At 37.1% G+C, this 21,617-nt stretch overlaps 2 protein-coding genes across 7 annotated transcripts; one reads left to right on the plus strand and one right to left on the minus strand.

Moving 5' to 3' along the window:
- Positions 1–150: 150 nt before the first annotated feature.
- mcf2l2 (MCF.2 cell line derived transforming sequence-like 2) lies at positions 151–17,413 on the minus strand. 6 transcript variants are annotated; one of them, XM_087783864.1, is made up of 34 exons: positions 16,957–17,412; positions 13,138–13,221; positions 12,115–12,229; positions 11,960–12,050; positions 11,359–11,472; positions 11,024–11,140; positions 10,628–10,777; positions 9,704–9,828; positions 9,509–9,623; positions 9,243–9,362; positions 8,975–9,166; positions 8,709–8,900; positions 8,459–8,645; positions 8,267–8,373; positions 8,116–8,204; positions 7,850–7,916; positions 7,425–7,540; positions 6,982–7,051; positions 6,475–6,567; positions 6,307–6,399; positions 5,970–6,092; positions 5,774–5,854; positions 5,554–5,691; positions 4,667–4,759; positions 4,329–4,407; positions 4,189–4,240; positions 3,999–4,096; positions 2,997–3,092; positions 2,541–2,636; positions 2,393–2,464; positions 2,011–2,115; positions 1,503–1,612; positions 1,137–1,257; positions 151–996 (listed from the first exon to the last, which is right to left on the minus strand). In XM_087783864.1, the coding sequence occupies exons 1-33, from the start codon at positions 17,033–17,035 to the stop codon at positions 1,141–1,143; spliced, it is 3,576 nt and encodes a 1,191-aa protein (XP_087639990.1). In that variant the 5' UTR covers positions 17,036–17,412; the 3' UTR covers positions 151–996; positions 1,137–1,140. The 6 variants fall into 6 exon arrangements, with proteins under 6 accessions (XP_087639990.1, XP_087639989.1, XP_087639991.1 ...); XM_087783863.1 differs by having other exon boundaries at positions 6,307–6,567; XM_087783865.1 differs by lacking the exon at positions 2,997–3,092 and having other exon boundaries at positions 6,307–6,567; positions 16,957–17,413.
- Positions 17,414–18,454: 1,041 nt separating this feature from the next.
- Positions 18,455–21,559, plus strand: rfc4 (replication factor C (activator 1) 4). Its single transcript, XM_087782765.1, has 11 exons — positions 18,455–18,593; positions 19,076–19,181; positions 19,512–19,590; positions 19,913–19,992; positions 20,068–20,187; positions 20,270–20,413; positions 20,483–20,603; positions 20,774–20,899; positions 20,958–21,038; positions 21,128–21,241; positions 21,360–21,559. The coding sequence occupies exons 2-11, from the start codon at positions 19,084–19,086 to the stop codon at positions 21,453–21,455; spliced, it is 1,059 nt and encodes a 352-aa protein (XP_087638891.1). The 5' UTR covers positions 18,455–18,593; positions 19,076–19,083; the 3' UTR covers positions 21,456–21,559.
- The last annotated feature ends 58 nt before the right edge of the window (positions 21,560–21,617 follow it).

Consider the following 21,617-nt stretch of genomic DNA (forward strand, 5'->3'; position numbering starts at 1 on the left):
CCTAAATTAAATAGTCGTTCATTAAAAAAATTAAATTCATTTAAGCAATGCAATACATTATACACGCACACACATGTTGGGAAATTATTTATAAAAAATATATACAATATTATACAATACGCAAGATTTTAAAAAGGAAAACAAGTCAGATATCATGTCACTCCCTTTATTTTCATATTCTTTTATCCCAGTTCTGGAATCTTACAAAGTGTAACTTGGACTGTTGATCAGAGATATGATTCAGATCGAACAAGCTAATTCAGTGCTGTGTTAAAATGATCACTTTAAACGTTCTCCTGAAACAATAACAAAAGCCTATTATGTACAGCATGTCAAATTTACAGATAATGGAATATTTACATACTGTGTTCTTTAACAGATACATTCATAATACTTATAAAAGGTGCATCAACATTAACATAAATAACTTGTATAAATCCAGACTTCAGTTTGACGGACACCCAGTTATCAGTTGTACCAATCATCCTGAGCATCTCGAGCACCAACACACTTTATAACCAAACAAACCTCAATTGGCCAAGCAAATGCTGATCAATCCAAAATATTCCAGTTTCTATACTTGTGACAAAGAGAGTCAGAGAAAAGCATGACAACTGATGTTTAGTCAATGAATATTTTCAGTAGTAATTTATAAATAGCAGCAAGCATGTGGCATTGACAAAATAAAATTCAAAACAGCCTCTTGGGATAACAAAAATATTGACAACTAAGAGGCTAAATATCCGCATTCCAGCATTGTATGTGGTTCCAGAACAATAGTCTTCAAATAGAATTAAATTGTTTCTAAAAAGAAGCACTGGAAAAGGAAATATACAGTTTAAATGTATCCTGCAGAATTACACTCAGAGAATGTGGTCCTAATTCATACAGGAATGTTTCCCTGTTTGTTTCTCAGAAATCCTTAATCCTCATTAAACATTCAGATGGATGGTCCAAAGTCGAGGCCCCTGCATGGTCACTGGCCCACTGAATCATCTGAAAAATAGAATAAAGACTTGAGTTGATTTGTTTGTAAATATATACTTGTAGATGTAGTAGATGAAAAATTAATCAAAATAAACAAACTTCTTTATTAGAGTTAAATTAACAAAACTAAACATAGCCCTCAAATTAACCTCATTAAAGTCGTGTTCCCGCATCATCTTGTACAGGGATTGAGTTGCTGGACTCAAGCGGGACGTCTTGTGTTTCTGGAGATTCAGGGATCAGTTCAACTTGAAAGCAACCAGCATCAACCTGATGAACATATGACTTTAGTCAAGAGTGAGAAGAACATTCATTTGAACAAGGCAAAAATTCATAACTAATTATTTACATCCAACTGACTTAATGTATTTTCTCTGATGTATCAAGGAAATACAAATGAATTCATCAATATTTTTTAAAACGACATATATAAAAATACACGACACGGGCTGAAAACAGGACTAGAAATGTGCATGTTGGATGTCATTTCTAGAATGTTTTAGAGCTCAACCTACATCCTTGTTACAGTTTCCCTCTTCTGAAGAGTCTGAGGATTCCTCGATACTGGACGGGATGGTCTCAAAGTCCTCTGTGTCCATGGAGGCCAGACGACGCTGTGCCCAACCTATAATTTAAGAGAAAAACCGTTACACATTCATTCTAGCCTCTTGTTTTATTGCTAATTACATGTAACTTTGATTATATACAGAACATTTGTATTCAGTAATAAGTATTATACATTTGAAATAACAAGCTTCAATTAAAGGCTATAATTGTACGCTTAATTTGTACAATTTGTTTATGGTGGTCACTCTGAAATAAGGCATTAGAAGTCCTGGACGGTGCAAAATACGATACGAATAAGATATAGAAACAAATACACGGTTATTTTGGGAACAACAGATATGAGAACACTTAAAAACAGAAAAAGAGAAATAGATGAACCAAAAATGAAAGCAAAAACACACAAAAGGGGGCAAAAAAACGACTCAGACAGAATATCTTCTACTGTACATGTGTTACCTGGTTGGGAGGAGGATCTCAGCATGACAGACATGCCTCGTCCAGAAGTGCTACTAGTCAATTTGAGCTGTTTCTCTACTGATGTCAAAGCATCACTCAAAGTATCTAGAAAAGATCAGACTCTATGATCAACATCTTTTCCGCACAGTCACTGCATTATTCAAGTCTCAATTTAACGTGCCCCTACTATTTAAGAAAAACATGTGAAATCATACAAACTAGAAGATTTCATGCGACCAAAAATGTACTAATACAACCATGCATAAATGTTGCCATATCATTCATTTAAATCTCAATACAGCTGTGAAAGACGTGCACCAAAAGCCACAATACAGACTGACTATTCACATCACAACATGCTATTCACACAACTTTGATATACCTTCATAACCAAGAGGGGTGGGGTCACTTTTTATCTGGTGTCTCTTGTTCTGTGTGCTAACATTGAGAGGACCTGGCCGAGGGAGGGCACAACGTTGTTACATGGGAATCTTTCGAGGTTGCTACGGTTTTGCCTTGAGTGGTTCTACCTTTTCTGCGTCGAGCAACAAACGAAGAGTTAGAAGAGGACAGAGAGGAGGTTAGTGAGAAGCGACGGGGGGGCTCGGCTTCCTTGGTAGCAGGTTCTACAGAAGGAAGAGAGATACATGTGTAGAAGTTTAGAGGAAGAAATCAATGAGATGGACGATGAGTGGAAGGTGATGGTGGGTATTGGGAAATTAAGAGTGAAGGGGATTAGATTTTGTTAAAAGTAAAGCATTCATATGTGAAGATTTAGAGAGAGAGTGCAATAACATTTCACAAAAGACTCAGAGCTATCCAGCTATACACAGTCAAGGACAGTCTCGGCCTCTGCAGAGACAAATTGATGGACTGGTGGATAATTCTGATCTTGCCAAAAAATGTGTGGGAACACGAATATAAAGATGGGGTGACAAAAGTGAGACCAGCCCAATGATGCAGGAGAGCACATGTCATGCTGTTACCTGCAGGCAGTGATCTCCTTTTGGAAAGACCCTGCAGGGTGAAACGTTTCCTAGCAGTGTCAGCAGTGTGGCTGCTGTGCGAGCCAGAAGTGTCAGCTTGAAGCGAGGAAGAGTAAAGGAAGGCAGGAAGGTGAGAGCGAAGCCATGGTTAGAGGGTTAGATTTATAGGAAATTAAAATGTCTGAAACCAGCAAATGTATTGGACAAATGAAAAGGAAACCTGTCTCCAATGTGTAAATTCAAACACTGCGGATTTATTCATGATCAATCTTCACCTTTCTTAAGTTCACCATGGGTTGTTTTTTTTTTCATTTAAAATCCTGGCAAATTTCAATGTATACCTTACAATTACATACTAAATTAATTGTTAACATTGTTTGAATCTCTACAGCTCGAGAACAGCTCAAACAGTACAATCGTTTGCGTTGTTTTCATTCCAGCTTACATTTCAGAAGCAGGGCAATAAAAACTTACAACAAAAAAAAACATAACAAAGTTTGTAGCGGCTGTTGTTGTTACTAGTCATACAAGAAATGCGTGAATGTTGACAAGGATAGTTGCAAGCAACAAAAAATGTAGGAATTTACCTCATGTGAGGCCAAGAGAATAGTGTTGGCTGTTTTAAGGTGTAATTACATGGTAATCACAAAAACAACGTTTTACTTTTACACTACAAAAGTAATGCAGAAGATGGTTTTCACTCTACATCCAACTTGTTGTTAATTTTTAATTTCTGTAAAAATAAGGTTCATTAGGCTTTACAGATTTAAAGATTAGACCGACACTATATCATAAGATTTTAATTTAAGATCTGATATCTAGATATGTTTATGGTTTACTGATAATAATTGCTTAAGTTCTTACATCATTTCAGAAAATGACACCATACTCTTCTTTTAAAACTTTTAAATCCTTTAACATTTTGTGTTTCCTTCATTGTTAAAGGAAGTGAGCGGTTTAAACAAGGATTGATTATTTCCCGGACGATGTGACATTTCTTACCTCTCTTGTGCCTCATATTCTGGCTCAGATTGCTCATCCGGATGGTGGACTCTGGACTGGATGAATCCGACTGCCTCAGAGCCATTTTGCGCATGTGTCTAAAACATTTTAAATGTTACTATTTATTGCCCGGGGGTCAAAACTGAACTTTATCTTTTATTCTCGCCACACCAACGACTGAAGCGCTTACCTCATGGGCACACCGCTGATGTCGGTAATCTTCTGGTGCAGCTGACTCGCCTCTGCAAAGACATTTTTGGTCTTGTTTTATTATCATTCAAAGTTGTTTTTTTAGAAGAATAAACAATGTTTGTTTGTGTGAAAGTGTACCTCTGCAGGCTTCAAGCTGTCCTGTGAGAACTTTGCGAATCTCTGATACCCATGTGTTCTTTGTGTCCATTGACGGCGCCTGAGGGTAAAAAACAACAGAAAGAGAAAGTGCTGAATAATGCTGTTTAAGACTTTCACAGAGCTTCCAGAGGAAAGTCCTCAACTCTCTCCAGATGTGTAACTATGCGTCAGATGACTGCTCCACTTGTCTGCAACAATAGACATTTTGATTGAAAATACTATTATTATGAGAAAAACTGTGGCGTGAGTAAACCCTCTGTTGTTGTTAGCATTTAGAATCCTGTGTGAAGAGTTTCATGTCATATCAAGCCCATTACCTGGATGATGTAGACCTCCTCTCTTCCATTATACCAGACCTCAAACTTCTTGCTGTCGCCCTTCACAGTTTCTGTGATCCCGACCGCACTCATCTGGAGGGAGATAAAAGCGAGTGAGAAAGAAGAAGGAGCTTTGATCAAGTTGTGTGGGTTGTATATTTTGAACTTTGTAGAAAATTATTTTTACTTATGTCTCTTTGTTTTTCTAGCAATTGTTTTTGTCATGTCAATGAGATCTGATTTTCAACTGTCCTACCTTGTGATGTGGGAAATCTGATTAAGAATACAAATAGAATCTTTCTTTTTTTTTAGCAAAGAAGGTGAAGGAGCCTATGTCTGGGATCAGGAGTTAAAGTATATTGAGGGTTTTGTTTACAGGTGAGAAAAATCGTTGACACACAGCCCAAATGAGTGCTCGGTTCTCGGATGTATTTATAATTTTTAGGTGAAAACTGTGTCTTGGCTAGAATTCTGAGAGCTCTAGTAGAAGAACTCACATTTCTCCGATCCATAAAACTCTTCACTGGCTGTCAGTGTCTTTCAGGATTAACTTTAAAATTCTAGTTCTTACTTTTAGAGCTATTCATTGTCAGACTCCTCCTTCCATCAGTGATCTGATCCAGCCTTACACCCCAGCTCTGGCTCTGTGTTTGATGGATCTACTGACTCCTTCAAGAAACATCTTAAGACATCATTTTCTGGGACTACTGTGTTCGTCTTGGCCTTTTAGAGTTTTAATTTGTAGGTATTTTTAACTATTTTTAACAAGTTCTTTGTGACCCTGATCTAAAAAAGGCGCTTTACAAATAACTATGACTTACTTACATTTATGAAAAAGCGAATATTTCCCCTTAGACTGCATAGATAAGTATAGTTGAGTGGTTTACCTTGAGGGAGTGTTTAAAGCTGTAGGAAGGGTTCTTCTCGTGTCCTTCTGTTTCTTCTCGTTTCTTACAGAACAGCAGCATCTTGTCGTACAAGAAGAGGTGTCTTTGCATTGGTTTGAAGCGAGCCAAGTCTTTGACCTGAAGAGCAAAATCCGATTTATAAGTGAACAATTGTGATACTTGTACTTTTTTGTTAACAGAAAGTACAAGTCAAGTTTACCTTGTTGTGGCCTTTCTTGTGCTCCGTCCACATATTAAAGGATCCCTGCATCAACAACTTTCCTAGATCACTCAAGTTTCCCTGCAGACGACAACACAAATTTAGCAATTCCCAACTCTGTGTTTGTCAAACGTCTTCATTCATGCTTTTCTACCATAGTAAGACATTTGATGAAAAAAAAACAAAAGAAAAAAACCTCAAAGCCAGTGATGGATATCTGGTGCATGGCATCATTTACAGACTTGACAATGTCCAACATCGTGGCCAAGGCTTCCTCAAGCTCAGCCTTCCCTTCACTTTTAGTGCACTTCAGCATTTCCTGCAAAGAGTCGACACGATGACAATGATGAAGAAGCAAGAAAAGTATTTGTAGAATGATCAGTTCTCAATGCTAATGCTCTTACTTTACTTAAGTAAACTTTTTTACTTTGGTTAATTTATTTTTATGAGTTAATTATTTCTTAAATAAACTTAAATAAATATATAAATCAGTTTCCCCTCATTGTGGTGCAAGAGAACATAAATGTAGCTGCCTTGAGCATGAGTTGATATTTGGTGATCCTCTGGACCGGCTTCAGGAGGTAAGCATCCAGCGACAGCTTGTGGTCCAGTTTCTTTTGACATTCCTGTAAAAACAAAATAAATGAGCCTTGTTTTTTTTCAATGCATGTGTGTGTGTATGTCAATGAGTGTGTGTGAACCTGAAAGAAAGGACTGTCTCCACACTCCCTCCACAGGACTTCGGAGCGAGGCTTGTTCTGGCAGTACTTCTGATACACCTGAAGCTCCTCTTTCTGACAACAGACAGCATTTGTTTGAACATGAGTATTTGGAAATGAATGATAATGTTTTTTTAAGTGACCCTATGTTGCAGTAGGAAGCGTAAAACTACATGTGTTGATTTAATGGTCATGTAAATTATTTACCAATATAAACATGTTTAGCGTTCTTTTAGGTTGATCCTCTTTTATCATCATGTTCATCTACTCTGTGACTATTCCCCTGTTGGGAGTCAAATCATCAGTCACTCAGTTATCATATTATATTTGTTATTCAAGTCCAATCTACTCTTTTGTTTTCGTGACGTTAATAAATTGTCTATCAGATTCATTTGTGATGCGTCTAGTTTGAGCTCAACCCATCTCTGTGTCACCTTTGACTTTGTGGATTATGTAGAACTTAGTTCAACAGTTTTAAGATTTACTTGCCCTTTTTTGGAAACAGGATCCAACCAGCTCAGGCATATCTGCGCAGCTCTCGAGCTCTCCCAAAAATGTCCTGCAGGGTAAAACATCAATATTAAAGACTGAACTATAAGCTTCAATGGAAAAACAGCAGTTACGAACATCTAGTTTGTCTTGGTTCTGTTTTTCTATCCTTTTTTGTGCTTTCTTATTTCGTTCTTTTATTCTGTACTGACACCACAAAAATATATTGTTGTTTCATCACAACACTGCCACGAAAAGTTTGTGATTCTCATTCTAAACAAGCAAAATTGTAAGAAGTACAGTTGTACTTCTCATTTTGAAAAAGCATTCTTAATATATAAACTCATGTAAAAATATAGCTATTACATTTTCTTGATCAGGCATGTGTTTGAAATTTAAAAATATAAACACTATATTATTATTTGAAGGAAACAAACACTAACCTGTTGTGAAATTCGTAGATTTCTGGCAGATTACCAAAGAGCACATCCCTCTTGTTCTCGAGAGACGGGGGGATCAGATAGCTAATCTCAGAGTTATCCAGCTCAGCAAAGTAACCCTGAGAGAGGAGGGAGATTGGTGACGTTCAACAAGCAGCATGTGTCACCTTAATATTTGGCTAAATCAAACAACACTTGCAGGGATTTCACAGTCTTAACTGATCAATGGTTGAAAAGGGGGATTTAAATTGAACCAACTAAATCAGGATTGATAAACTCGAGGAAGACTTAATGATATATGTCCTAAAACATCATTTAAAAAAGTATATTTTCAACATCTGAGCAATAAAAACACTCATAAGACAACTCCCAATACAACAATTTAATGCTATGTTATATAATAATGTGTCTGCTGTTGAACAACATACCTCCATGATGCTCTGTAGTTCCTCCACATAAATCCTTTCTGTTTCAATGAGCTCCGTCATGATATGTCTGCAGAATAAAATTTCCTTTCAGTTAAAATTTACAACCTAAAGAACAACAATTTCCTATTAATTATGCAACAAATAGTTCATTTTTTTAGTACTTTAAATAATACATTAGCCAATAAGGCAAATAATCTGGTAAAACACAATGGTAACTATGAGTAGGTTGATTATTTCAATGGCTCCCAGGTTTCCAATGACCTTACGTGCGTCTGTTGGAAAGATTCTCCTCCGTCTCGTTGGACACGACCACATGGCTGGAGCCTCCTTGACTCACTTCATGCATCACCTCAATCTTGGACACATAAAAAAAAAAGTTAAGACCTAATGTTTCCATATTTTTGGGATGCTTTGTACCTTGATGTTTCCTTTGGCAGCCTTCCGTTGACTCTTCTTCTTGTTGGAATCAACTTCTGTCTGCTGCTTGTTGCTATTGGAGTTGTCTATAGCTCTGCGGATCAGAGCTGAGGAACACAGAGACAGTCAGGTTTCAATAGAGTTTTGATTTTCGCTGCACTTTTTTGGGGGGTTGAAGACGGCGTTACTCACGCTGCTGAGCGCTGGGAGGAGTTCGCGTATTCTTGACCGGGGGACGCTTTGGTGGGGACTCTGGTCTCGGGGCGACAGACTGCACCGGCCTCGTCTGTTTGGCCGATAATCTTTTAAGGCTGACACAGCGCTTTTCAAACATCTCCTGGACGTCGTCCAGCCTCTTCAGTGTCTTCAGGACTGAAGTCTGTCAATAAAAAGGAATTAATCAGTCTTTCCAATTCTGCCGGAACAGATGTCGGCGCCTCACCTTGAGATCTTCAGGCAGCACAAGCTCATATTGAGTGTTGAGGTCCTTCAACTCGATCAGCTGACAATCTTCTGCTGTTTTCAAGAACTGTTGCGTTTCGGTAAGCGCTGACTCGGCGCCATCCTGGGACTGACATTTGTCCACTGCTTGTGATGCGAGCAAGTAGATGCCGTCTTCACACCAATTGGTAATCTGTTAAAGATCGAAATGACAATTTGATTCATCGTCCAAAATATCCATGTTGTTTATAAAACTTCGTCTTTTACCTTATTGATGCCTCTGTGTATCTGCAGGGTTTTGGACATGACCTCGGTTTTTCTCTGCGCCTCATTGCTGAAGTCATCGCAAACCCGCCGCAGTTCCACACATTTAGGCCGGATCGAGTCCACGGCATAGTGGTTACTCTGGATCAGCTGGTCTCCGTGAGAGGCGTGGAGCTGGGCCTTCTCTACCGTCGGCTTCAAGAAGAACACATTCCAGATCATGTTTTTTTTTTTTTTTGCAGTAGGTAGAAAATGTTTGCAGATTACTCACTTGAGCTTTTTCAGTTAAAAAATTCAGTTGCTCCAAATTGCTTTCAACCTTTGACACACAATTTCCAATATCTGATAACCTGGACAGGCTGTCCATCAAGCCATCCAAAGCCAGTTTGATCTGGAATCAAAGACAAATAAAAGACAATTAAAACCAAATACAAATGAAGCTTGTTTCAGACTTAAAAGTCTAAACAGGGACCATTCATTGTGTTTGGTCTTATAAATGAAATGTATGTTTTCAAAAATAAACCTGATTTCGGTCACCTCTCTGAAATCCTGCTCAAAATGGCGTAGCTGAAGGCACTGCTCCAGTTTTAGGTGGTGTTTGCACCAGAACTGTTCGAAGGCATTATCCGTCTCATCCAACTGGGCCATGAGCCTGAAACACACGACCGACACCTCATTAGCACGCGCTACAGGAAGTCATGCTCAGAGTGCTTTTGTGTAAACTACTTTTACCTTTCCACTGTGGTTTGGTTTTCAATTTCATCAGGATTCATTTTATGGCTTTCTGTTTTGGCTGGTTGCTCCTTGATGCATCCTAGCAGGGTTGTGCCTTGTTTCACGGCCAACGTCAGCTCGTTCTGGTCACAGACATTTAAAAATGATATTGAATATGTTCATCCATACATCCATCCATCCATACATCCTTCCATCTATTTAGCAATCGACACTTCAATCTACTCCATCATCTATCCATCTACCCATCTATCCAAATATCTTAGTGCCCATCCATACATCCATCCATTTATCTATCTAAACTTCCATCCGTCATTCCATCCATCCATCCATCAATCCATCAATCCATCAATCCATCAATCCATCAATCCATCAATCCATCAATCCATCAATCCATCAATCCATCAATCCATCAATCCATCAATCCATCAATCCATCAATCCATCAATCTATCAATCCATCAATCCATCAATCCATCAATCCATCAATCCATCCATTCATTCCATCTATCTAAACATCCAACCATCATAAATACGCCCATCCATCTAAACTTCTACCCATTAATACATCAATTCATATATATATCCGTCCATCCATCCATCTATCCAAATATATAACTATCCATCCAAGGTAAGGTATGGTAAAACTTTATTGTTTCAACTTCTCAACTTCTATCAATCCATCATTTCATCAATCCATCTAAACTATCATCCATCTCTCCATCCATCTAAACTTCCACCCATCCATCCATCCATCCATCCATCCATCCATCCATCCATCCATCCATCCATCCATCCATCCATCCATCCATCCATCCATCCATCCATCCATCCATCCATCCATCCATCCATCCATCCATCCATCCATCCATCAATCCATCCATCCATCAATCCAAAGAAAAGCAATAGACAAACAAAAGTTTACCTTAAGGTAGGTGTGTTTTTCTGTGTGTGCAACAAGTAGATCTTTGGTGTTCTGGACGTTATTTGGCAGCTCAGTGTCGGCTACATCGGTTCCAAAACCCTTCAGATGCTGAGCTGTGGTTTTCACAGTCATGGCAAAATTCTCCACAGCCTGGAAAAACAGTATGTTGATGAAATATTATTACAAAGGTTATCAAGGTCATCATTAATTCAATTGGTTTCTGTTTACCTCATCAATAATCTGACTAAGCTGTTTCTAAATCTTATTCCAGGAAGGAATTAGCGCAGCTTTGCCAGATTATTAGAGTTCAGGTAAACAGAACTAAGAATGAAATATCTACTAAGTGTACTGAGTAGGTGAAATAAATTGCATAGTTAAGAGGATGAATGGACTCACAGTTCGATGGTGTATCCACTGACTGTGACAATATTCAAGACTTCCTCCCAGCTCATTTGTCAGCTGGCCTTTATCCACATATCCATGAAGCTCTGACAGGGAGTTTATCATTACTATCTGCAAACATGAAAATAGACAAATTTAGGATTAGTGTTCCTTTACAGTGACATGATAAATTAAACAGTTATATTTTACAGTAAGGATAGGAAAAACTATGTGATGACTGATAGAAAATTACAGGATTTAAAATTATATTTGAAATAATTTGAAAGTTGATTTTAATTTAAAAAAATACATCGATTAAAAACTAGAAGTAAGAATAAAATAATTTGTACCTTCATTTTAAAATCATCTTTATGCAGCTTTATGCCGATGTCAGCAATAGTTCTCTGGAAGAACCTGTTCGGCCTCAGCACGAACACCAGCTGCAGGTTTCCTGGAAATGCTCCCTTGAAACAAAACAAAAAACAAAATCCATTCCCAGCTTCATGATTTCATAGAGATATTTGTGAGAAAGAAAAAAAAATGTCACAGGCAAGATATTTATAGGATATACTTAAGAATATTTTTAGTTTTTTCAACTTTACTTAAGTAATTTAAACGTAACATTACTAAAAATCCAGTGTTACCTTTGATACGCCCAATGATATTATACTACAAGTTTGCCATTGTATTATAGATCAAAATTAAAGAGAAATAACCAACCCCCCCTTCAATTTTGTCGATTTATGTGTTTATCTATATTTGAATAACACAAACACATATGTTTATACAAATAACCATAACATATAATAAAAAAGAAACCTACCCTAATTTACATTTTATTTTTAAATATTATTAATAAGGCTAGATTTCATCATCTTATATTCCGTCTGGCTCGTCTGTCCCTTACAGCCGTCCCAGTAAATTAAGTGGCCATTTCTATTTGTGACTTACAGCAATTCTGGACAGAGACATTTTCACGGAGCTCCACTTGTCCTTCCGTCGGTCCATGATGACAATGAAGCCTATACTGGCCGCATCAAGGCTGGAGACGAAGGTGTCAAGATTTAGTAGATGTCTCTTCATCTGTTTAATGATGTGTGTTTTACCTGGGAATACTTGTCAAATAAGTTACTACATTCAGGAAGTCTTCTTCTGGCACTTCGCCAAAGCCTGAGAACTCTGGAAACGTGATGATGGGGGCTCCATCCTGCCCTCTCCCCCCTACAAAAGCATTGGAACGACACTTGTTACTATGAAGAACAGCATTTAGAAAAATACAATTTTAAAATGTTTGCTCACACATGGATTTTAGCAAACCCACAGTTAAAGGTTGAATTATATACAGACATAATACAACTTAATACATTTTCAGGACATGAAAACTGTCTTGTTTAGACTCTTTACAGTGCTTAGGAAGTGAACCATTGCCACTGCGATTCTGCACTAGCACTTTATAGGGCCTGGGCAACGTGAAGTGATGTGATCAGGAAAAAGGTTTCTGTTCCCTTTTCAAAATCTCTAAATAGCTTTATTTTGTACTGTTTCACTGCTTTTTTGCTTCAAAACTTAATTTTTTCTGCATTTTTGTTCCTTCAATTTAACAAGCAACATGATCTTCTATAAACTGCACCTTTTATTAGGATTTATTCCTTTGCGAATAAATAGACAATATAAATAATATAAGTACAAGTTTCTGTAGTAAAGAATCATTCTATCTTTTCATGAATCATGATATTTTCTACTTGAAAATAATTGATTATTAAAAATAATTTCTATATATTTTTAAACAATATGAAGTCAAACATCGTGATAACCCTTTAATATATCCTTATTGAAAACACTTTTATTATTAAGGCTTCCTTACATTCATTACTTATGTGTTTGTGTGACGGCCCCTAACAACAGTCCCAGGATTTAACGTGGCCCTCTGGGAAATATACCTGCCCAGCTTTTTTTATAGGTTTATAAGGAAAAGGCAAATAAAATGTATAATGCATGATGGTCTATGTGTTGTTCATTACATTTACTACAAAACCCTCTCTTGGTTTCAAAGCCACATGACTGTAGAGTTTCTTTTTGGATTCATAACAGATTTTCCTGTAGGTCCACACATGACATTTGCTACGTACCTGACAGCAAAGCAAACTGTCGATGTAGCTGCTCTATGATGTCTTCTGCAAGTAGCGGCCTGATATCCCGTTGCATAATCTCATCTGAGGGCAAGAAAGAAAGACACACTTCAGTGAATCGTTGTTCAAATGATGTGTACGAGGTCTAAGAGCCGACAGCACAGATAGAATAAGAAGTTGAGAGAGCGCTGAGGTTAGAACCATCAGCAAGAAAAACCATGGCCTGTCATGTCCAAGACAACATTCAGACGACGCCACAAACAACCTCAGGTTCAGAGATTTGAAGAAAAGGGGATGAAAATGCTAATAAGATTAGCAAGAAAATAATTGGCCACATTGCATCTCACAAACCTCGACAGTCGCAATTTCATGAACCATTGACCAGGAGACAATAGCTGCCATCATGTTATTATTTTTACTTTTTTCTTTTTTTTATTCAACATAGTGGCCAAAGATTACTTTAAACAATTCTTATGCAGCTCAACCAACATGCCAGAAACGCAATGAGTCAATAAAAACTAATGCTGAATAGTATTAGTTCATAAAATCAACTTCTTAAATCCGCCCGACAGAGCAGGAGCGAGAGGAATCCTAAATGACAATAGGGGGAAATGTAGTTTGCAGATGTTGTGTGTTGTTCACAAATGGACTGGGAAATACATTTTTCCACTGAGGTCAAGACAGTCCACAGGATACATGGACAGACACGAGTTAGAAATGTATCCATGCAAGTATAGATCCCATCAATAACAGCCTATTAAAAGATAAATATATCCTTTGAAAGAGGGTAAAATGATGTGAAAAACAACACATTGCTCTGTTTCTGTCCAAGCAGCTCAACGTGATGGAGCAGTAAATGTATTTTTAACTGTAGCTGTAAGGCTACTTCACCCTTTAAAGAAGAAGAGGATCTTTTTTTTGTCATTTAAAAGGAAATTCAATTTGTTCTTTTAACCACTCGTGGTACTGTCACTGGGTCCAAGAGGCAAATCCAGCCCATTAGTACATTTGTTTTGTTACAAAAAAGACATTAGCCTTCAGTACTCCTCATATATACCTCATAAATCTACGGACGAAAAAAAAACACATAATTTTCAGGGCTCAGGTGTATATTACTATGTTTGAAGCATAAAACTGAATCCAACAGGACAGTCTTACCATTTTTTACTCCCTCAGGAAGTCAACCCCTTACATTTTAGCACTATATGTAGTTGCTAAAAAGTTAGTTTGCGACGTGCATATTCCATGATGATGTTAAATTAGCTCAATAAAGTAATCCTGAAAGAGGTAAATCTTCAACACTTACACAGTACTGATCCCATGGTGACGCTTTAAGAAAACAATCCAAGCAAGCTGTGGGGTCCGCTCCACACCAGAGGACGGACATCTACAGCTACACAGTAAATTGCTGGAGTGGGACTGCCTCAGGAGAAGGTTGTGTGTGTGTGTGTGTGTGTGTGGGGGTGTGTGTGTGTGTGTGTGTGTGTGTGTGTGTGTGTGTGTGTGTGTGTCGGTCTGTAAGCAGTCTCATGACCACCTCTTCTTACCACAGTTTACATAAATATCCAGAACAATACTCCCATTAGGCAGTGGGAACTTCCCTCTTCTCCCACACCCTGTCGTGTTTACTTCCACCTATGCTCACCCCTTTTCCTTTTTCTTCGTCAGCCCATGAAAGAGAATTGTTTGCTTTTCCGCTCCATAACTGAGCTGCTATTGTTGTACTTTAAAGAGAAATGAAAATGAACACATGGCCGGGGTCAGCTGCTCTGGATTTCTTGTCATTGCCACCTGCTAATCTACTGAATTCAGGGCTTAACATAGTTTTGTCTCCTTATGTTTATAGTGAAATGTTGGACTATAAAAAGGGAAAAAGTGTAGATATTCATATTAACTAATCTCAAACTAAATTACAGCTCAAAACAAACAGAAATTTACTGAATCAAAAACAATTGATTTTAACCTTTTACTTTAAAAGTTACTGTTCTAAGAACTTGCCGTTGCAGTGCATTATGGGACATATTTTAGAGTGGTGGAAATGCTATCTCTATGTGAGATAATGTGAGATTAATAAAAAAAAACTGAGAATATGTCTACTAATAAGTCTACAAAAATGCTTCTACAGACAAAAGGGAAATTTAAGAATTCAACCAATGAAATTATGTATTGTATTAGCTTTAACTTCCACAGTTACATCTTTGTTTAACCCTTTCAATCAGAACTTTATTAAAATTGATTTATTAAACACATTTAGTAAATATATCTCCTTCTCTTTTCTAGTCAGCAATGAAAACCTTATTTATATGTAATTCACTTGAGCTTCATGAAACCACTCGCCAACACAAATTACAATCTATATATATTTTCAGCCAGTATTCCTTCAAACAAAATTATTTCCAAAACAAATGTCTTAAAACCTATTAAGTCATTAAAATATCTGTTTAACATTCTGATCTAGATGAGACATTGGCCTTGTGTTACCTCAGATCAATCGGAGCACTTGTCCACGACCACAATGTCAAAACACAAATATCACTATATCGTCATCAATAACAATCATGGTATTATGTTCTTGTCTAGCGGCCACGTTTGACAACATAAGAACAAACTCAGTGTCAAATGTCACTAAGATCAAGAGTTATCTCATTCAGACATTTAAATATTAAGTGTGTATATCTCTGACCAATTCAAAACAAAATAAAAAATAAACTTTCACAGACATACAGAAATTGTATATTTGGAATCAGCAATAGAAGCTTCATGTCGTATTATATTTTCCCCATTTAAATGATGTTTCCAACTGTTTTTATTTAAACATCAATATGTTTTGCAATGGAAGCCACGGGTCGAATGAAAACATCTCAAGGGCCTCTCACTTTGGACATTTCTGGTGGAGAGGAAATGATGTAAAAGAAGGCTAGGAACAAAACTAGAAACAGGTTATTCCACACTTCAGACTTAATTATATCGTTTAATACAGATTCATTACCTCGATTATCTTTCTCTTATTATTATTAGTAACTGTATATATAATGTGTTGAGTTTGAAGAAGCCCTGATTTGTGGTAAAACCTATGTTTTCTAACCTTTTTATGACGTCCTTTATCACATTCATAAACCATTATAATAATAAGCATCTTGTTTATTCAGTGCTTATTAGGACTTAACAAAGACGCTTAACAAAAAGGATAAAAAACACAACAAAAAAAAGATTCCAGGTTCCTTTTTTATCAGATACCTCTATTTAATACATTGTACATCCATGTCTTCTGTCTCTCCTCTTACGATGTATGAAACCAGCCTCCCTAATTTAGTCTCCGAACTTACCCACACAATCAGCTCCTCTAATATGATCTAAAAAGTTGAAAGAATTGATGAAACAATATGTGAAGGAGTGACCATCTCTCAGACGTCCTGTGTTACTGTGAGATCCTATATATATATATATATATATATATACTTTAGTAATTATCCTGATATAAATATACATTATTCATGTTAGCATTAAGACTTAAATGTATCTATGCTGCTCCCACATCCATTCTTCTTTTGGCTGAACCTGGCAACCCAGGATGCACTTTACAAAGAAGACCTCCCATTTTTCTGGGGAGAAAATGTGATTTATTTTCACCACCTTAAACAAGAAGCCTTGTAGTGTAGCGATCAAGTGTAAGATGTTTTCGAGTGTTCATGAAATATTAATAAGACTGGAAGAGTGGCTGGACTGACACAGGGCCCCACATATGTGCTTCCTTATTCAACCATCGGTTAAGGATGAAGATTTGACCTCAGCTTCCAAAAGCAGGAGAAATATTCTTACCGACATGAGCGATGACACACTGGACTCGCTGCAGGAGCTCCTGGACCGACATTTCTTTCTCGTTGAGCCAGCAGAGCATCCTCCTCTCCTCCTCTTCCAGCCTCTTCTTCTCGCTCACCTTCACCGCAGCTGCAGCTCCTCTCGTCGCTCTGCCACGCCCACGACTACCAGCGATGACCCTGTGATATCCGAGGTGCCTTCACTTCATTTATCCCTTTCCTTCATCCTACTATCCTCCCTGAGGTGGCGCTAACATGGCGATGATCCCGGTGATGACACCACCGCTGAGGCAGAGTGTGACGCGGACAGCGCCCCTCCGTGACGTCACTGGCGCTGATGCTCCACACGACAATGGACGAACTCACAGGCAGAAGTGCTTCTTTAAATTGAAGCAAACTGTTTTTTAAATAAATATATATTCATGTTTTTGTTTGTATTCTTCAAACGATCGCTCAGACCAAAGGCGCAGAATCAGGACAGCGAGGAACCTTCAGCCCCAGGAGGCGGAAGGAGCCACAAAAGGAGGGGGAGGAGAGAAGGATGGATGACGAATTATAATTAGATTATTACTGTTTTTATTTATTGTTGGTATTGTTCTCGGATATATTATTATTCGCATCATAATCCTTCTTTCTTTTTTTCGTGTCGTTGTTATTGTTGAGTTGTATTCAAATATAACAGAACTAGTGTAGAGATGCTGTAAGATCTTTTAAGAAAAAAATGATGTTTTATTTACTGACAAAAATTGACAATTGTATAGGAATATCTTTTTTTAACATAAAATAAGGACAAACGATTAGGAGGTAATATAAGTTTAATAACCAAAGAGAAGCTTCTAACGATTAGTCTGCAAAAATAATAATAATAATAATTATTGGATTCCAAAAATATCCATGTTTTTTTGGACATTGTTTTTATGGCACTTTCTGCCACTACCCACATTTACAATTATTATTTTTGTTTCTTATTAATGTATGGTATTTCTCTTAATGTATATTCACCGAATTCAGGTTTAACTCGAGGGAAATAATATGTAATTATTATTATTATTATTATTATTATTATTATTATTATTATTATTATTATTATTATTAACCAATGTATTTATTGCTAATATAAATCTTGACTTAATGACACACAACAGTTCAATTGTATTTATTTATTTTTAATATAAATGTGTGAGGAATTCATGTTTTAATATTAGATTGTAAAACTAAAATCACACTTTTGTTTTTTACAGATTAATTATATCGATTTTCTTTCTGTTATTGTATGGTAAATAGAAAAAGTTGACTCTTTTTGTCACTCCTCGAGGTGAGGCTTAAATACGTATTTTGTGTGTCTTGTACAATAACACGTGGCTTCGAATTTGTTTTAATGCAGTCGCTTTGAACGTTATTTAAAAATATATTTTTATTTTCTTCTTGTTGTTTTTAAATATTTTACACTCTACGAAGGACGCACCTACTTCCTGTAAATGAAACGTCACCGGAAGTACCCGATCTCGCTCAGCGCGGGAAACAGTTTTGTTTACTGTCCCTGCGACTTTGACTTCGACTTCGGATTTAAGCGCATTTATTGGCTCCTATATTTTTGGAAAACTGCGGTGCAATAGTTTGGAGGTCGTGTAAAAGAAGGTGAGAAGAACGAAAAACATGTCTAGATATAGTCGAAGACTCCCTTCCTAAAGCTAACTAGCTCTGCTTTGACTCGCCTCGTCATCCACGTTTAGTAACTAAATAGTTGTTTATCTGCGATATTGTAATCCATCAAATTTCATTCGGATTAGATTTGGTTTCGAATTGTGATGTGCAACAGTTCGACATTACACTGTCTAGCTCACTTGACATGTTTTATCAGAGTCAACATGCATTATTATGCGTTATTGTACTATTTTACTACAGTTATATTAGGTATATTCAATCAGCAATGTCTATATTAAAGAATATATATTTTAGTTTTCCTTCTCATAAACGAAATGTTATGGGTAGAATGGTTTCAGTATAAAATTTAAAAAAAACATGCATTTAAAACGTTTTTTTCTGTTGTTTTACAATATGTATAGATTTGTAGCATATTTTGTTTAACTTCCTCGTTTTATTTTTTTTGTTTTATACAGTGGTAACCATGCAGGCCTTTTTGAAAGGAGTTTCTGCTCCGACCATTAAACTCCAGAAAGATAAGAGCGAAAAGAAAACCAAATCAATTCCTTGGGTTGAAAAATAGTAAGTATCTTTTACAGAACATCTCAGTTAATCGCATGTAAAAAATGAGTAAATGTGCGGCACAATAATGGGTTTTAAATAGATATGTGGCATCTTTTAAGAGTTACTGGTCACGAGTAGAATTTCATAAACAATTAAGAATACTTTTCACATGTTGAAAAGGGAGATTCTTGTTCGATGATTGCGGGATAACCCTAAAATCTCAATATGGATGCAAGACATTAAAAAAAAAGTTAAGTTGATATTTTATTTTGATTAAGTGTACTATTTTTTTTTTAAGTTCCTGATTTTCTTACTAAAGATGTTGACTGTAATTTTTTTTTAATCCAGCAGGCCAAAGTGTGTAAATGACGTGGCCTACCAAGAAGAGGTGGTGGCTGTGCTGAAAAAGTCCCTGGAAGGAGCTGATGTAAGTTCCCTTTCAATGAGGGATTCATCATTTGCTCAGTGAATGAGGTCACAAATAAAATATAAAGGTCAGCAAAAGTTCTTTGCTTCGCATACAGAAGAATTATTAAAATGTTAAGGTTTTGGGTAATCCAATGATTAACTTAAAATCAATTATACAAATGCAAAAATAGTTTATATTTCAGATATAATTTCACATGATACATTTGGTAATCGGTGGTTAAAAGAAATCTGAAACAATGTCCAGACTGGTGTTAAAATTGTTGCTTATTGTTTTGACTCGCATACACAACGTATATGATGCTTTTGTTTTTATTTTACAGCTTCCCAATCTGCTCTTCTATGGTCCTCCAGGAACAGGAAAGACTTCAACCATTCTAGCAGCAGCAAGAGAACTTTATGGGTGAGTTGAAAGATACTATAGAATTTAAAAAAAAGGAGGACATTAACTAATTTCCAACTATTTCTCTACTCTCAGGCCAGAACTGTACAGGAGCAGGGTGCTTGAACTTAATGCCTCGGATGAACGAGGCATCCAAGTCGTTCGAGAGAAGGTGAAGAATTTTGCTCAGCTGACTGTGGCCGGAACACGTCCAGAGTAAGGCAGCATTAAAAAAGGCCATGATTTCAAAGTTGCTTGTTTTTCAAACTTGTTTTTTTTTTTTTTGCTTCTTTTTCAGTGGCAAACACTGTCCTCCGTTTAAGATCATCATTTTAGACGAGGCAGACTCCATGACTAGACCAGCCCAGGCTGCCCTCAGACGGATCATGGAGAAGGAGTCGCGTACAACGCGCTTCTGTCTTATTTGCAACTACATCAGCAGGTCAGTTCGCCACGTCAATTCACTCGAAAACGCACACATGAATAAATTATTTGTGATGTGTCTCTCTAGGATCATCGAGCCTTTGACTTCAAGATGCTCAAAATTCCGCTTCAAACCTCTGGCCAATAATGTTCAAGAGGGGCGATTGCTGGATATATGTGAAAAGGAGAAGCTTAAGTACACTAAAGAGGTACTTTTTTGGCTTATGTTTACTCACTGTTAGCGGAAGGATTCTGTTCTTGAAAGTACTTTGAACTTGAGTTTGTGATGCTTTCTCAGTTATCCACTTTCATATGTTGTAACAGATTTTTATTTGCTCTACATATCCTGGTAGTTATTAACAGTTTTTTCTTCTTCTAGAGTATATTAGCGCTGGTCACTGTGTCAGAGGGAGATCTCCGGAAAGCGATCACTTATCTTCAAAGTGCCGCTCGTCTCAACCTTGACAAGGAGATCACAGAAAGTACCATCATTCAAATAGCCGGGGTGAGTTGCTAAAGCTCAGGCGTTTGTGAACCCTCAATAAATGCGTTTCTTCCGACAGGTTGTGCCGACGAAAATCATTGACGGCCTGATTCAGATATGCCTCAAAGGAACATTTGAGAAGCTTGAGATCGCTGTCAAAGTAGGTGTTCGTATGCATTTGTGTGACTGACCTTTAGACTAAAAACATAAAACTGTACATCAACTTGAGAAGAACAAAATGTCTTCCAGGACATAGTGGATGAAGGCTATGCTGCGACACAGATCCTGACCCAGTTGCACGAGTCTATCCTGGAACAAGACCTGAGTGACAAATGCAAGTCTGAAATCGCTGAGAAGATAGCAGTGAGTCTTTTATGTTTCCCTCATTTATTTAAAACGAAATGATTGTAATTAAGAAACGAGTATCACTTCTTAATAAGTCTTTAAATCACCAAGTAACTTATTGTTCTTGTTTCCTCAGGTGGTGGACAAATGTCTGTGTGACGGTGCCGATGAGCAGCTACAGTTACTGAGTCTTTGTTCAACCATCATGCAACAAGCTTCCCAGAACAACTGATGAACTTCCATCGGAAACAATGTCGACATTGTATCTGGAAAAATCTTTTCAACCCTCTTCAGTCTGTCACATCTTTTTTCTATTAAACCCAAATAGCTCCTCAACTGTTTCTGTCATTGTTTGCTCACAATTTTAAGTAGTGAGTTTAAATCACACTCTTAT

Source organism: Callionymus lyra, chromosome 2 (assembly GCF_982586985.1).
Source record: "Callionymus lyra chromosome 2, fCalLyr1.hap1.1, whole genome shotgun sequence".
NCBI lineage: Eukaryota > Metazoa > Chordata > Actinopteri > Syngnathiformes > Callionymidae > Callionymus > Callionymus lyra.